Raw genomic sequence first — 15,135 nt, 5'->3', positions numbered from 1 at the left:
ACGTAGTATATACTAACAATATGTGGTCTTCCGTATAGAACACGTCTGTTAATATTACAAATTTAGACAAAACACTTGAGTTCGGTGAAGCAGCACCTGTGAGAGTCACACAGTGCGAGAGACCACAGAGCTTGAGCAGATGTTTGGCCATCAGGTTCCCATACTGTAGATTCACTCAGAACAGATGAACATCAGATCACTTCAAGAGAGCAACAGATCAGTCACAAAGGTCGCATCAGATGATTATCACTGAGCTGATCAACAAGGACACATTCATGAGTTACTGAACATCTCGTTGGATTCCTGTGATGCTGTCCGTTCAGATTGGTGTTTTTTAATTCAGCTGTGCAATGACATTTGCAAATAGCTATATTGTGATTAATAATATAAGAACTCTTATTAAGAAAAGAATTGGAGGATAATATTTACTTCAGAAGGCCTTTATTAACCACCCAGAACCGTGTGGAGCACTTTTATGATGGATGGATGAACTTTATTTTGGATGGCTTGAGGGTGAGTAAATCATTTTCATTTTTGGGTGAAGTATTCCTTTGAATACTAATGGACCTAAACCAAAGCACCAACCACAAACAGCAGTAGGACCAAAATAAATGATGTCAATTTGATGTTTTTTTTTAAGAATAGAATAAGAATAGAGAGTTCTAGAGTTAGAGGGTCAAATAAAGATGGAAGTGTTTTTAGCTGATTCTTGAAGATGGCTAAGGACTCAGCTGCTGGGATTGAGTCGGGCAGGTCATTCCACCAGGAGGGAACATTTAATGTAAAAGTCTGTGAAAGTGATTTAGTGCCTCTTTTGGATGGACAATAAAGCGATGTTCACTTGCAGAACGCAAGCTTCTAGAGGCACTTAAGTCTGAAGTAATGAATTTAGGTAAAGGGGTGCAGAGCCAGAGGTGGTTTTGTAGGCAAACATTAATGCCTTGAATTTTATGCGAGCAGCTATTGGTTGCCAGTGCATACTGATAAACAGAGGTGTGACGTGTGTTCTTTTTGGCTCATTAAAAATGCATCTTGCTGCCGCGTTATGGATTAGTTGTAAAGGTTTGATGGAACTGCCTGGAAGACCTGCCAAGAGAGCATTGCAATAGTCCAGTCTGGAGTTATAGTATAGTTTTTGGCTATAATGTCACATTCTGGAAGGAGGAGTTGTTTACTAAAGCTTCTAGTGAAACGAAAGTTAACAGACTGAAATAAAAGGGTGGGCTGTGGGGGAAAGATAAAGTAGGTTTCGCAATATATCTCCAACAGTAGTGCAAAGTCCAATTTACAGCGTTTTAGAAGTAGAGACTGCCTGCTTCTTTACAATCTCTGTCAGAATTTTTTTCAGTATTAAGTGTTTCTACCGAGAACTGACTTCAGTCATGGCAGATGCTCTGGCCTTCCTGGAAGAGGATTTGACCTGTCTCATCTGTTGCGATATCTTCACTGATCCGGTCACTCTGAAATGTAGCCACAGTTTGTGTGAGGAATGTCTCCAGCGTTTCTGGACGACTCAGGACGTGCTGCAATGTCCGGTCTGTTGGAAGGAATGCTCTCACGACGAGCCCACCAAGAGCCTGGCGTTCAGATCGCTCTGTGAGTCCTTCAAGAAGAGAAAACCCACAGCTGTCTCGGGAGACGTTTGTCCAGAACTCAAACTCTTCTGCTTTGAGGACCGGCAGCCCATCTGTGTGGTCTGTTACACATCAAAGAAGCATGAAGATCTCAAGTGTTCTCCTATCGACGAGGCTGCTGGGAATTTAAAGGTAAGGGGAGATTGGAATCTGATCTAACTGACTTTTGACATCTTTAAGCTCATTACTAAGAGTTTATCCTGTGATTCCAAGGAGGATCTCAAGACACAAATGAACAGACTCGCTGACCTCAAGAAAGCCTATGAGAGCTGAGCTCAGCAAGGTGCACTAAGTGATTAGTGCTGTAAATCTTCACTACTGATTACATCAAGTTCACAAAGGGTTAAATCTTCTCATACCCTTTCAGGAACACACCAGTGTGACAGAAAACCAAATTAAGAAGGAATTTGAGAAGCTCCATCAGTTTCTTAGAGATGAGGAGAAATACATCAGATCCGTTCGTGAAGAAATGGAACCGCAAGATCAGAAGTTCAAGGCCATAATAGAGAAGCTGTCCAAACGGATATCAGATCTGTCTGAGAATATGGCATCTGTTTGGCAGGATATGGAAGTTGAAAACTTCAAGAAAGGTAATAAACCTGTCCAAGATATTAATTATGATGAGGGGCCAAGTATCATCCGACTGCCCCTGGATTTCGACACAGGAGAGCTGAGATTCATCGACCCCTTCAGAAACAGTAGTTTGTGCACCTACACGGGTGGATTTCCAGAGAAGTGTTCCCACATTTCAGTACAAAAGATGTGGACATTTTCTACACCCTAAAAAAACATAGTTCTTTAAAGGTTCTTTGCTTGTAGTAACGGTTATATTTAGAACCATAGCGTTCTGAAGAACGCTTTTATGCTGAAATGGTTCTTTGTGTTAGAGTTTAGGGTTCTTTGTTCCCGCCCTTTTATTTTCAAATCTGTAACTGTCAAAGCAGATCCAGTGGAGTTCAGTGATACAACTACACAGACTGTCAACACACTCTCAACAGGTAAATGATTTCATTCTTAAATTTAAATACAAATTTAACTTTAAAATTGTAACTGGTTTCCAAACAAACATGTTCTTATCTTTTTTTTTAGTTTTTGGTCACATATAAGTGTGAGCAGCTCTGCTGTGGAAACCTCTCTCCTCTTCTCCACTAAGTAAGTAAAAGAGACAATGAATTTATAATTCATATTGTTAGATTTTATTTTTTAAATTATTACTTGGGTTTATGTATAAGCATACCCAGTCACAAAAAATATTAAAACTATCCCATGACTTTATATCACTTTTTTCTTTTAAGAAAACTTTTGTGCTTTTGGCCTTCATAGACATAATTGTTTTTACATAAACACACTGTAACTCTAAACTCAATTGTGTTTTTCAGATGTATCACATCCTACAACCTCATCATCTGCAGAGAAAAATCACACCAAAATGATGGACTTAAAGGCACTTAAAGGCTAATTTCACTGAAGCTTGGACTTTATGTTCTATTTTGTTTTACTTCTTTAAGCATTTTTTATGTTCAATGTCCACTGTCATGCATTAATGAATTCTGCTAATAACTGTTGTTCACGTCATTAAAAAAATAAAAGTACCTAATTGACACGTTGTTGTTGTTGTTGTTGTCAAGATATTATAAGACCAGGCAGACAGAAGGGTAAAAAAACAATATTAATAAATAATATATACAAATAATACTAATATTAATAATATTAACATACTAATATTAATGAAAAACTATCATTAAAAAGGTTATTTATAACACCATTAAGGTCCTATATAGCATTTTCAAAGAATGGTTCTATATGGAACCCTATAAAAAAGGTTCTATTTAGCACTAAAAAGGGTTCTGCTATTGTTAGAAGCCAAAAAACCCTTTTCTGGTACTGTTTAGAACCATTTTTCTTAAGAGTGTAGCAAATAAACAAAACTAACAAGACATTTTTTTTCAACTTGATAAAATAAGTGGCTGCTGCCATGATTGACAGCCCTGCCGAAAAAGAAAGAAAGAAAAAAAGAAATAAACATAGACGGCCATGAGCATATGTTGCGTTTTGAGCACGGGCCATTTTTTCCTTAATACTAAAATAATTGATCAAAAGCAATGACCTTTATACATTTATGAACATGGTTTAAGTGTCCAAATACTTCGTACATGGTACTTTCAGTACAAGCGATGATGCATTAATGAGCCAGATTTTAACGTAATTATTATTGTAAAAATAATAACAAATAAATCTATGCTTAATTTCATAAAATGAACTACAGTGTGGTGACTTCACCTCTGCCAGTTCATTGGTCCAGGCTAGTGGACTCAACCTCGTTGATTAGTGTTGGTGTTCGGGTGACATTTCCTCCATTCTGTGAAGAAGGACACATACAGCACCTACAACACCTGCTCTGATGAAACTCATACTCTTTTTCTTGCAATTCTAAATTTGTATATCACAATTCTGAGAAGGTCCAAACTATGAGATATAAACTCAAAAAGGTTAGAATTGTGAGATAAAAAGTTGCAGTTACCTTTTTTATTCCATGGCTGAAACAAAAAAACATAATTGTGAGATGTATGCTCAGAATAGACGTCATTGGAAGTGATTTTTCTCCATCAGTAGCAGAAACTCAAAATGCCTGTTTTCCGTTGTTTACGGATGCTCAAATCAGTCAAACTGAGAAACCACAAGGAGCTTTTATCGTGTACGAAAATTTGTTGTTCGTAAGGGGGGAAAAGGAAAGAAATTGACTGAAAAATGCAGGAAAAAGTGGCTTGTAAACCTGCGTCTGTGATCAGGAGGAGTCGGATAATGCTTGTGTCGTGTGTGCAAATGGTTAATATAAGATATAATCATATATTAAGATACTCATAATATATGAAGACATTAATAAAGAAATAGCCTATACAAATAGATAATCCAGGGTGGCCAAAAATAATAATAACAATACAAATCAAACAAAACCCCCAACAGACTAAACAAATGAGTGCACTAAAAGAGCAGAATCAGATGATTAAGTGAGGCTCGTAAAACAGCATTTCTGCTTGTGACCAAGCCTCTGATTGGCTGTAAGAAGCAAGAATGTTTCAAATTTCGCCAAATCTCTACCACAAAGCTGTACTTTGAATATATTTTAGTGATGGTGTGATTCAATAGAAATGCAATTGTATCACGCAGCTCTTGTGTCCTTTACCTGACACACGTAAGAATGACTGTTAAATTAAGAACACTGAAAAAAAATGCTACTAAAATTTTTAAAGGTAAGTGGTTGCAATCAATTTATTTTAGCTACATCTAAATAAACACATTTAGTTGATTAAACTTTCAGCAAAATTTGTTTATTTAAATTTAGCTCAAATAAATTGATTACAACCACTTACCTTAAAAAAAAAAAATAGTAAATTCAATTATTTATTTTATTTTTTTCAGTGGGGTTGGATCCACATCCGGGGGTGGAGATTGGTAGGTTTAGGGGTGTAGACGTGTAGGTTTAGGTAAGGTGGGAGGAGTTGGATCTAGATCCACCCACACCCCCTGGATCTTGTGTTCTGCAGTGAGGACCATCTCGAATTCCCTGATCCATCACAAAAGATTGAAGGGTTAATAACACAGTGATTGGTCCATTCAGTCATCAGGCGCCTGTGATTGGTCCAACCACCTGACACCAAACAACTGTGATTGGTTCATCGTTCGTCCACCTCGATTAAGTAGCAGTTTGTATGAACATTTTCATTCAGTAGATGTCAGTGTAGCGTTACAGCAAACCTAATCACAAACACCACTGTCATCATCTCGGATTATATATATATATATATATATATATATATATCATTTTACCGGTGTTTTAATTGTATTTCTGAACGGAGTTAGAGACGTTGTTATCCGTCAAACGTCCATCGACTGAAAGCGGCCAGTGATTCAGAAGCACAATCAAAGGCACCTGAGCTCAGGTGATGAGTCGCGAGATCCGATGAGACGATCCCTTTCAGTTAAGAGCTGATCTCACCTGCTGAAAACCTGAGAGAGCCACCGTCTCCTCACCGTAAACACGCGGGGTTACCTGATATTTATGGAAAGATTGTGAGTTAAAACAAACTTCATTGAGGAGTTTCATGTTCTGTGCTCTTTGACAGACAGGTTGCAGTGGTTTTCTTCTGATCTGTCAGAGATCATGGATTGGGGTTCAGATCTTTGGGTGAGTTTATTCTTGACTTTGTAAGCATACAGGTGTGTTTTTCCACGCGCTTCAGGTGAAATCAAACTCTCACAGCTTTTTCCGACATTTTGGATATTGTGACATTTTTAAGTGAACTGCATTCATGATTAACCTTTTTATGATTGAAAACGTAGGCTATAGTTTGCTTGTCCGAAATTATATTATGGCGACATAAGCACATATATAATGTAGGTTGTGAGCCAATATTTTTGATAATACTGGACGCGTTCTTGGGTTCAAAAAATAAACTAAAATCGCGCAAAAACGCTGCACACATGAACATGATAAAGTTGATATTAAAAATGTAGCAACACTGCATTTTATGATGGTAATTAATGTAAATTGAACCAATGCGACCAAGAAAGTGTAGGCTATATTGAAACCAAGTATCATTAACAGTTGAACTAATTATACAAAAGTGAAAATGAAATGCGTGTAAAAAGTAAGCAATAAACTGAAACTGGAAACAGCGCAAAAACGCTTCAAATGTGGACCAATGCACCAATAAAGCTTTATTTTGTCCAATTTGTTGTGGTTTTCTATAGCCCACTATCTTTAATGTTGGGTTGGTTTGGACAGTTGCAAGAGCACTAGGCTACTTATACTTCTCATTATACACGTTTATGAAGAGATTAAAGTGTCACAACCTTGATTTGTTCTGTTTACCCATATTTGTACTAGGCCTATTATTTATTCTTTAAGTCACGTGACTCGACTGTGATTTGCTTTCACTGTCTGAGGTTTTACCTGTGCAGGTTAAACTGGTTTAGGTGTCAGATCATCTCTGAACAGCAGTAAAGGCCAGACAAACTATTTCTGGTCTCCATTGCTTCGGAATGATTTCTGGACTAACAGGAAGTAGATCACCTTCCTGTTAAAGTAGATGCATGTCTAGCGAATAAGAGCTTAAATGCAAATTCAACTAAGTGTAACATACAATGGTGTGTGCTAACATAACCGTTTTAATAGTTAGGTTATAATACTTCTGATTAGCTGTACATGTAAAAACAACAGAAGTTGCATGAGTTTCTGCTGAAGCCATCAGGTCATTGTGTCAAGTAGTGCTGGTGTGAAGTAGATCAACCTGTCAAGCTAGTTTAGAGTTGCACTTGGGAAAAGAGCGACACACTCGATGCACCACACCTATCCTGAGAGCTGAATGTCCTGCATACCACACACACACACACACTCAGAAATCTGTGTATCGCTTGTGTTTGCAGGACCAGCATGACGTGATTGAGAGACACACTCAGAGCGGACTGGATCTGCTGGAGAGATATGTGAAGTTTGTGAAGGAGAGAGCTGAGATCGAGCAGAATTACGCCAAACAGCTCAGGCAAGACACTGGTTTGAGTTTAAACCGCATAAATCAGGGCTTTTCAGTCTCTTTGATGCCATAAACCCCCACAAATCAACGTCCTCACACGAGAGACTCCCCTGCTGAAATTTGAAAGGGAACAATATATTTTTCATTAAATAAAAACCCAATTTATACTGTAAAAATATATATTATATGTATAAAATATATTTAGCTTCTTCTGCACACTATTGTGCTGTAGTGTTAGATTAATTTTTTAGCAATTTATTTCAATGCATTTTGTTTTAATGTTTAAAAATAATTTTAATAATTTGTTTTAATTCATTTTTAGAATTTATTTTGTTGTTTTAATCATATTCTTATTTATTTTTCCTTTTTATACAGTTTTTCCTGTAAGCTTTTCTATAGACTCCCTTATGTAAAGGGAATTGGCTCATGAATATTAATTAGGTCACAAAGCCGAACGCTCTACACAGGATGAGCATTTTTATTTATTGAATTTTTTTCATGCACGCAATGAATTATTAAAGTGGTGTTTGATCATGTGTTCTTGAAGGCCGCTGGTGGTCAGGGTTAGCGTGTTTCTTCTTGGTTTAACCTGTTTTGTGTGTGTTTCCCTGAAGGAACCTCTCTAAGAAATATTCCAGACGAGGCGTCAAAGAAGATCAGGACACAAAGTGAGTCGATTGATCGATTATCAGTGTTTAATTGATCAGTCTCACTGCTGTCCGTCTGCATCACTGCTTCTCAACGCTTATGGGCTGAATTCAGATATTTCCGGTATTTCTGACAAAACTGCTTGTTTTCACCAAAATTCATTTTGTGTATCCAAATTTCAGGAACATCCCAGCTGACAGGGAAAGTTCTCAGAATGTTCTGACAAGGTTCTATCAAAGTTATGAATTCATGTGCTTCAATAACGTTAATAGGATGTTCAGTGAAAGTTATCTGGTCTTTAATAATGTTCTCAAAACAGTGCAAAAGCGTTATTTATACATCTCGGAAGATTTTTTTTTTTCTAAACTGTTAAGTTGGACGTGTTTGTGCGATGTTACATAAATATTAGTACTTACTACTTGTCCCACATTGTGTGTAAAAATATAAAACTGAAAAATTCCCTTAACTTTTTCTCTAAAATTGACATAAGGTTCAAAACATTTTAGAACCTGGATGTTTTGAAAGTTCTGAGAACATTCAGAATTTTTTTTTTTTTTTTTTTTATTCATTTAATAAGTCTCTGATCTTCTCATATCATGTGTGTGTCACTCGGCCCTGAATGTGGCGGTGTTGTTGTTGACTGTGTTTGTGCAGGATGACCAATCAGCAGGCGTTTCAGGACGTGCTGAATCAGCTGAACGATTACGCGGCTCAGAGAGAGCAACTGTCCGAGAGCATGACGCTGAGCATCTGTGTGGAGCTCAACAGAAACCTGCAGGAGCTGCGACAGGAGCGCAAGAACGTGAGCGAGAACTAAACATCTCATGATCTACCTGCACAAACATGCAGAACATGTCTTTGAGATGCTGACCGTCAATCTGCTTTTCTCTGTTGCAGCATCTCTGTGACGTTAAGAAGGCTCAGCAGAACCTGGAGACCAGCTTCAAACAGCTGGAGATTGTGAGTAAACGTGTGTGTGTGTGTGTGTGTGTGAACGTGTGATCGTCTCACTGTAGACATGATGGTGAAGATGATGCATTATTACAGTTTTGAACTTCTACAATAGTTTTTATTGCGTTATTATTTTTTTAGTTTTATAGTGAACTAAAACAGAACAAAAATTGTTATTTGAAATAAACATTAACTGAAATAAAATGGAAAAAAGACAAAATCTTTAACTAAAATTAAAAATGAAAACTGAACATTTAAAAATATTTAACTAATTTAAAATTTATTTTAAAAAAAATTTCTCATTGGTGCTAAAATAACACTAGCTTTAATAATTCATTAAATTATATCAGTTAAATATATTTAACATCATGAAGACAGGTTATTGAAATATTGGATGGAAAACTAAAACTGATTTGTGCACATCTGTATTGGTTTATATTCAGAGTAAGAAGCGTTTTGAGAAGGAGTGGAGAGAAGCAGAGAAGGCCAATCAGCAGACAGAGAGAGTCCAGCAGGACGCCAATGCCACCAAAGCAGACGTGGACAAGGTACTACACACTCCTTCAACACACATGCTTACACTTCATGGATAACAGAGACCGTATATCTGATGCTGTGTGTGTGTGTGTGTTTTAGGCCAAACAGCACGCTCACTCCCGCATGCACTTAGCAGAAGATTGTAAGAACGAATACGCTCTACAGCTCCAGAGATACAACAAGGAGCAGAACAACTTCTACTACTTGGAGATCCCATCTGTGTATAATGTGCGTCATCGTCTGCCCTCATCAGCCAGATCATCAGCCTGACTGGAATGTTATAAGCTCTGCTTCCTGTCTGTCTGCAGAAGCTGCAGGAAATGGAAGAGCGGCGCATCCGGATGTTAGCCGACGGCTACGTGCAGTTCTCTGAAACCGAGAGGAACCTCCTGCCCAACATTAACAAGTGTTTGGACACCATCAGCTCCACCGGGAGGAACATCAATGAGAAACAGGTACACACACACACACACACATACACGATTCCCTGCAGTTTGCATGGAAATATCATAGTGTATGTTAATTCATGAACACTGACAGTAGTTTGACGAAAGCTGATAGGGGCTGGAATGTGCGAGTTTGGTCATGAGACTGTTCATCATTCCATGGTTATGTGCGTTCTCATCTCTCCAGTTCATATTTACTGACAGTTAGCATTTCCTGAACATGGTGTGCCACTAACCTAGATCAGGGCATTGCAATAAATAAATAAATGTTAAATAAAAAAATGAATTTATTGTAATCAAATTTTGTGTATTTGTAAACATTTTTTCTTGACTATAATAAATAAAAAATAGCTTAAGAATAAGTACAACATTATTCAAATGGATTTTGATAAATGGGATTTAAAATAAATGAATTGATTAAAATACATTTTGATGAAAATAAATAAAAACCTTTATTTAAAATGCATTAAAATAAGTAAAATGTGATTTAAATAAACTTGATTGATTAAAGTATTTATTTTTAATCAAGGTGTATTTATTTTTTATTCAATTTGATTAAACATTACTTATTTTAATATTTTTTTTTTTTAATAAAATGTTTTGTTTAAATAAATTGCTAAAAATAAATCATTTCAATTAAATACATTTTAATAAATGACATTTGACTGCAGAATAATAAGAGCACAGATATAACTGAGATCTCTTCTGAAACCCATGAGGTGACACATGTGACATCACTGGGGTCTTTTTCTGAGACATTGTTCATACATCACAGGAATGAAAAATCGTACATCAGAATAAGTCCAGTCATTGTTAAAAAGCATAATCTTGATCAGGATTATCGGAGTAACTATAGACCCATATCCAAATTATCTTTCATTTCAAAAGTACTTTTAATATTTTTGACACATTTCAGTCCAGTTTTAGAGAATTTCATAGTATGGGTTTGAAGGTTTGTTGAAGGTTACAAATGATACTTTACTTTCTATTGACTCTGGTTCATGTTGTATCTTAATCATGCTTGATTTAAGGGCAGCATTTCATGCAATAGATCATGACATCTTTCTACAAAGACTTGATCAATAGTTGGGTTTCAGGGATCTGTGCTGAAGTGATTTGCATTCTACCTTAAGGACAGATCTTTTTCCGTGAATTTAGGGAATTGTTTTTCATCTCGGGCTCAAATCTCCTTTGGTGTTCCGCAGGGCTCTATTCTGGGTCCTCTCCTTTTCTCCTTCTATATGCTAACACTCGGTTATATTTTTCATAAACATAATTTATCATATCATCTCTATGCCGCCGACACTCAGCTTTTTCTTTTTAAAAACAAGAACTGTTCTATGTTTAATCTGTTTGCCTGTCTTTAGGACATTAAATGCCTGATGGGCTTGAGTCTTATTTTTATTTTTTTTACAGTTAAATAATGATAAAACTCAAATAATGGTTTTCGATCCAACAGTTGTGTCTTCTGGCATTGGCAAGCAGCTTGGTCCCCCCTCATCAAATGGACGCGACCAAGGAACCTTGGTGGTACCTTTTGATCCTGTGTTGTCTTTTGATAAGCATATCAGTGCTGTTGTGAAAAGCAGTTTCTTTCAATTAAGATCAATTGCTAGAATCAAGAAGAAGCTTTCCATGAAGGACCTTCAAACTGTAATTCATGCGTTTATAACTTCAAGATCGGATTACTGTAACTCACTTTATCTGGGTCTGCCTAAATCATCTCTGGACTGATTGCAATTGGTGCAAAATTCGGCAGCCAGATTATTGACTGGCACTAGAAAATGTTAGCACATTACCCCAGTACTCGCCTCTCTACACTGGCTGCCGGTCAAGTTCTGTGTTGATTTGAAGATTTTGCTCTGTTTTTAAAGCTTTACATGGTTGTGCTCCTCAGTATATTTCTAATCTCCTCCTGCATATTACCTCCAGACCTCAGTCCCTCGTTCACATTTTAATACTAAAGGCATCCAGGCTTTTTCTGTGGCAGCTCCTAGACCGAACAGTCTCCCTTCCACATAAGATCTTCCCCTTCTATTTCTTAGTTTAAATCCTCTTTGAAGACCCCTTTTTATTCTGTATGTTTGAGGGTGTAAAAAGAGAATTTGTCCTTTTGTCATCTTGATTAGGTAGGTATTTAAGTTTTTATATTTGCTGTACAGCACTTTGGTTTCAACACCTGTTGTTTTTAATTGTGCTTTATAAAAAAAACGAAACTACAGTAAATGTTAGAAGTGCGCTGTGATTTGCCGTGCTGATGTGGTGTTTGTGTGTGCAGGAAACTACGGCTCTCATAGAGCAGTATAAATCAGGCGCAGTGCCTCCTGCTGACGTGGAGTTTGAGGATTACAGTCAGGCAGTCAGAGCTGCCACATCTGACAACACAGCAACACACCTGCCGAAAGTGCGCATCAAACAGCTCTTCCAGAAGAAAAACAAGGTACACGCACACATACACAGTACTGCAGGTATTACTGCAAACCATCACCACACTGGCCTCAGATGTGAACATGCATGCGAACAGATGAAGATTAGTTTATGTATGATATGTGTGTACTAACTGTACATCTGTGCATGTGTTTGAATCTTCAGGTGACGTCTCCTGATAAGAACTTGGTGAGCAGCTTACTATTATTTTAATTTTATTTTTTTTACTGATTTATACTGTTTATAAGTGGTATGACGTCAGTGAATAATCTTGTGTGGGGTCAGTGTCTAACTAATTTTGTGCTTGTGCTACAAACAAATCATGACTCATCAGTAACTTTCAAACCAACATTCGTGGGGTGGTTGATGTAAGATTAAAGTATACTAAGAGTTGGTACTATCAGTCAGTCGGAGTGTTAAATGTGTGTGGAGTACTGAAGTCTCTCTCTCTGTGTGTGTGTGTCTGAAGCCGTTATCGCTGGAGGATCTCTCTCGTCTGCCTGCGGATCAGAGGAGGAGGCGTCTGCAGGAGAAGGTTGATGACATCCAGAAGGAGCTGCAGAGAGAGACGGAGCAGAGGTACATCACCGTCTCACTGAGCACAGAACTACCACACATCACGCAAACCACGATATTTCTAGAAATTGAGATAATAACCGAAAATATAGCAATACATTTAAATACAGGAGTGAATCCCCTAAATTATCATTTCGTGTTTGTATGGAACACTCTCAAATTGCTGTGATTGACAGCATTGTTAGCTGTATATAGCAATGTTCTCGTGCATTTGGTATCTGCTGTTTTTGAGCAGAGTAATATTACAGCGAGATTTTAACCACCATCGTTTACATCTGTAAGGCTGCTTCACACAGCACGCTCTTCAAGGGTTGCCATGTCCACTTTTGATAATCAGCACTTTCTGTGACTACTGAAACTAGCAGATCGTAAGAATCCTGCCATTCACATTAGCACTTTTATACCATCTGTCTGTCCGTCAGCGACGCTCTGATGAAGATGAAGGGCGTTTATGAGCAGAACTCTCAGCTTGGAGATCCGTCCAGCCTTCAGCCTCAGATCACACAGACCGCCCATAACATCGCCAGACTGAGAGGAGAGCTAAACAAATACCAGGTACACACACACACACACACACAAACACACACTCACTCACTTACTCGCACACATGTAGCATTTCCACACATATAAACACAGGTGTGTTCTGCAGGTTCAGCTGACTGAAGCCGGCGGTGGGACACTGCAACACACTCCCGGCAGGTCTGTCCGTCAGCAAACAAGTCTCTCTTTATGTGGGATTGTGTGCATTCAAAACATTTTTATGATCACCAAACTCTCCTGAGGCCAGTTGTGGGGGGGTGCCAATGTTTTGCATTCTAGTTTTGCATTGCATTTACACAAATAACTACAGGCTGGTCCATCTCTGATGATTGTGTCAATGTAGTTTACAATCAGTGTTTAAAAAAAAAAAAAAAAAAAAATAAATATATATATATAATTTTTTTTTTTTTTTTTTGACCAATTTTAAAGTTTTATTACATTTGTTCCTGAAATCCACCCTTCTTCTGGGATCAGAATAATCCTTTTTTTTTTTTTTTTTTTTTTTTTATCTAAAGTATCCCAGTCTTACTAAAACGTTTTGAACAACAACAACACAACAATTGAGGATTTAATGCAGATCAAAACCAAGATTGGATTTTGTGATCTAATCCGAATTCAGAAGCTTTTTTTTTTGAACAACCCATTTTCAAGATTTGATCCAATCTGATCAGATTACTTTTGAACAACTGGCCCCTGAAGATCATGTGTTTGATCTGAGATGTGTTTGTTAACTGGTTTAATGTGTGTGTGTGTGTGTGTGCGTGTGTGCGTGTAGTTCAGAGTACATCACGGTGCTGAGCGATCCCAGCGTGTCTCCGTCAGAGAACATCTATGAATGTGAATTTGATGAGGACTTTGACATTGATGTGCCCATCGGTCAGTGCAAAGCGCTTTATGACTTCGACGGTGAGCTGCTCTCTTTTCTGCACTCCTTTGGTGTTCAGTAAACACTGAGATGGGTCACCAGAGCATCTGTGTGTGTGTGTGTGTGTGTTTCAGGCAGCAGCGAGGGCGCCGTGTCCATGCATGTGGGCGAGCAGCTGAGTCTGATGCAGGAGGATCAGGGCGACGGCTGGGTCCGAGTTCAGAGGGCCAATGGAGACGTGGGATACGTGCCGGCGTCATATATCCAGATCTTCTAGAAACAGCTGATCGCGTGTTTTACTGGAGTGTGAGCTGTGCTCATGTGTCTCTATCAACTGTTGTGTTTTTATGTCATGGGGAGGGGTTTTACTGTTTGATTTATTTCTTTTCTGTCGTGCATTATGCTGCTTCTGGTGATTTCTTGCACATTATTAGTTTTAAAATTGATTTCCGTTGTCTTTTTCTGCTGCGTTTGTTAATTATTGCATGTAGAAGCCTTCAGCTCTCACTGTTGTAACTTCATGACATAAAAACAGTCAAGTGTGTCCAAACGTGTGCTGAATAATTGCCATATTTATTTAAAAAATCTATATTAACATCCATACCATCTGATGATATCAACAAGTGCATCTGCCACTTTAAATGCTTGAGCAGCCATGCACAAAGAACAAAGGTCATGTTCAGGATTTTCATTAAATAATACATTCAATTTTGAGTTGATTATAAGCCGCCAACACACTTGGAATATATGACATGGGATCATTCTGTGATATAATGTGAGAAATGATATCTGAAAACAAAAGGGCTAGAACGCCACAGTGCGAGTAAATGATGACTTAATTTTTATTTTTTGGGTACTGTCCCTTTAAGACCCATTTACGCCAAGAATGATAACTACAAAGATTTATTGCATAAATGTTCTGCCCTTTTAAATGCTGTGGTCTCTATTAAAGATGGATTCTGATTTGTTGTCTGTGT

The 15,135-nt window shown here is 37.7% G+C and overlaps 2 protein-coding genes across 9 annotated transcripts; both read left to right on the top strand.

Moving 5' to 3' along the window:
- Nucleotides 1-1,252: 1,252 nt before the first annotated feature.
- On the top strand, nt 1,253-4,849 carry LOC131528520 (zinc finger protein RFP-like). 4 transcript variants are annotated; one of them, XR_009267885.1, is made up of 3 exons: nt 1,253-1,766; nt 1,848-2,786; nt 3,047-4,849. XR_009267885.1 is itself a non-coding variant. In XM_058757807.1 (2 exons), the coding sequence occupies exons 1-2, from the start codon at nt 1,383-1,385 to the stop codon at nt 1,905-1,907; spliced, it is 444 nt and encodes a 147-aa protein (XP_058613790.1). In that variant the 5' UTR covers nt 1,253-1,382; the 3' UTR covers nt 1,908-4,849. The 4 variants fall into 4 exon arrangements, 1 of the variants encoding a protein (XP_058613790.1); XR_009267870.1 differs by having other exon boundaries at nt 3,014-4,849; XR_009267898.1 differs by lacking the exon at nt 1,253-1,766 and having other exon boundaries at nt 1,789-2,632; nt 2,724-2,786; nt 3,014-4,849.
- Nucleotides 4,850-5,364: 515 nt separating this feature from the next.
- trip10b (thyroid hormone receptor interactor 10b) lies at nt 5,365-15,121 on the top strand. Of its 5 annotated transcripts, none has more exons than XM_058757045.1 (16): nt 5,365-5,667; nt 5,763-5,820; nt 7,062-7,177; nt 7,783-7,836; nt 8,471-8,618; nt 8,714-8,776; nt 9,211-9,315; nt 9,404-9,532; nt 9,613-9,759; nt 12,029-12,190; nt 12,343-12,366; nt 12,647-12,756; nt 13,176-13,308; nt 13,403-13,452; nt 14,069-14,199; nt 14,293-15,121. In XM_058757045.1, the coding sequence occupies exons 2-16, from the start codon at nt 5,797-5,799 to the stop codon at nt 14,433-14,435; spliced, it is 1,539 nt and encodes a 512-aa protein (XP_058613028.1). In that variant the 5' UTR covers nt 5,365-5,667; nt 5,763-5,796; the 3' UTR covers nt 14,436-15,121. The 5 variants fall into 5 exon arrangements, with proteins under 5 accessions (XP_058613028.1, XP_058612949.1, XP_058612878.1 ...); XM_058756966.1 differs by having other exon boundaries at nt 5,759-5,820; XM_058756895.1 differs by having other exon boundaries at nt 5,365-5,820.
- Nucleotides 15,122-15,135: the final 14 nt, after the last annotated feature.

Source organism: Onychostoma macrolepis, chromosome 01 (assembly GCF_012432095.1).
Source record: "Onychostoma macrolepis isolate SWU-2019 chromosome 01, ASM1243209v1, whole genome shotgun sequence".
Taxonomy (NCBI): Eukaryota; Metazoa; Chordata; class Actinopteri; order Cypriniformes; family Cyprinidae; genus Onychostoma; species Onychostoma macrolepis.
This window is presented reverse-complemented; position numbering and strand designations above follow the sequence as displayed.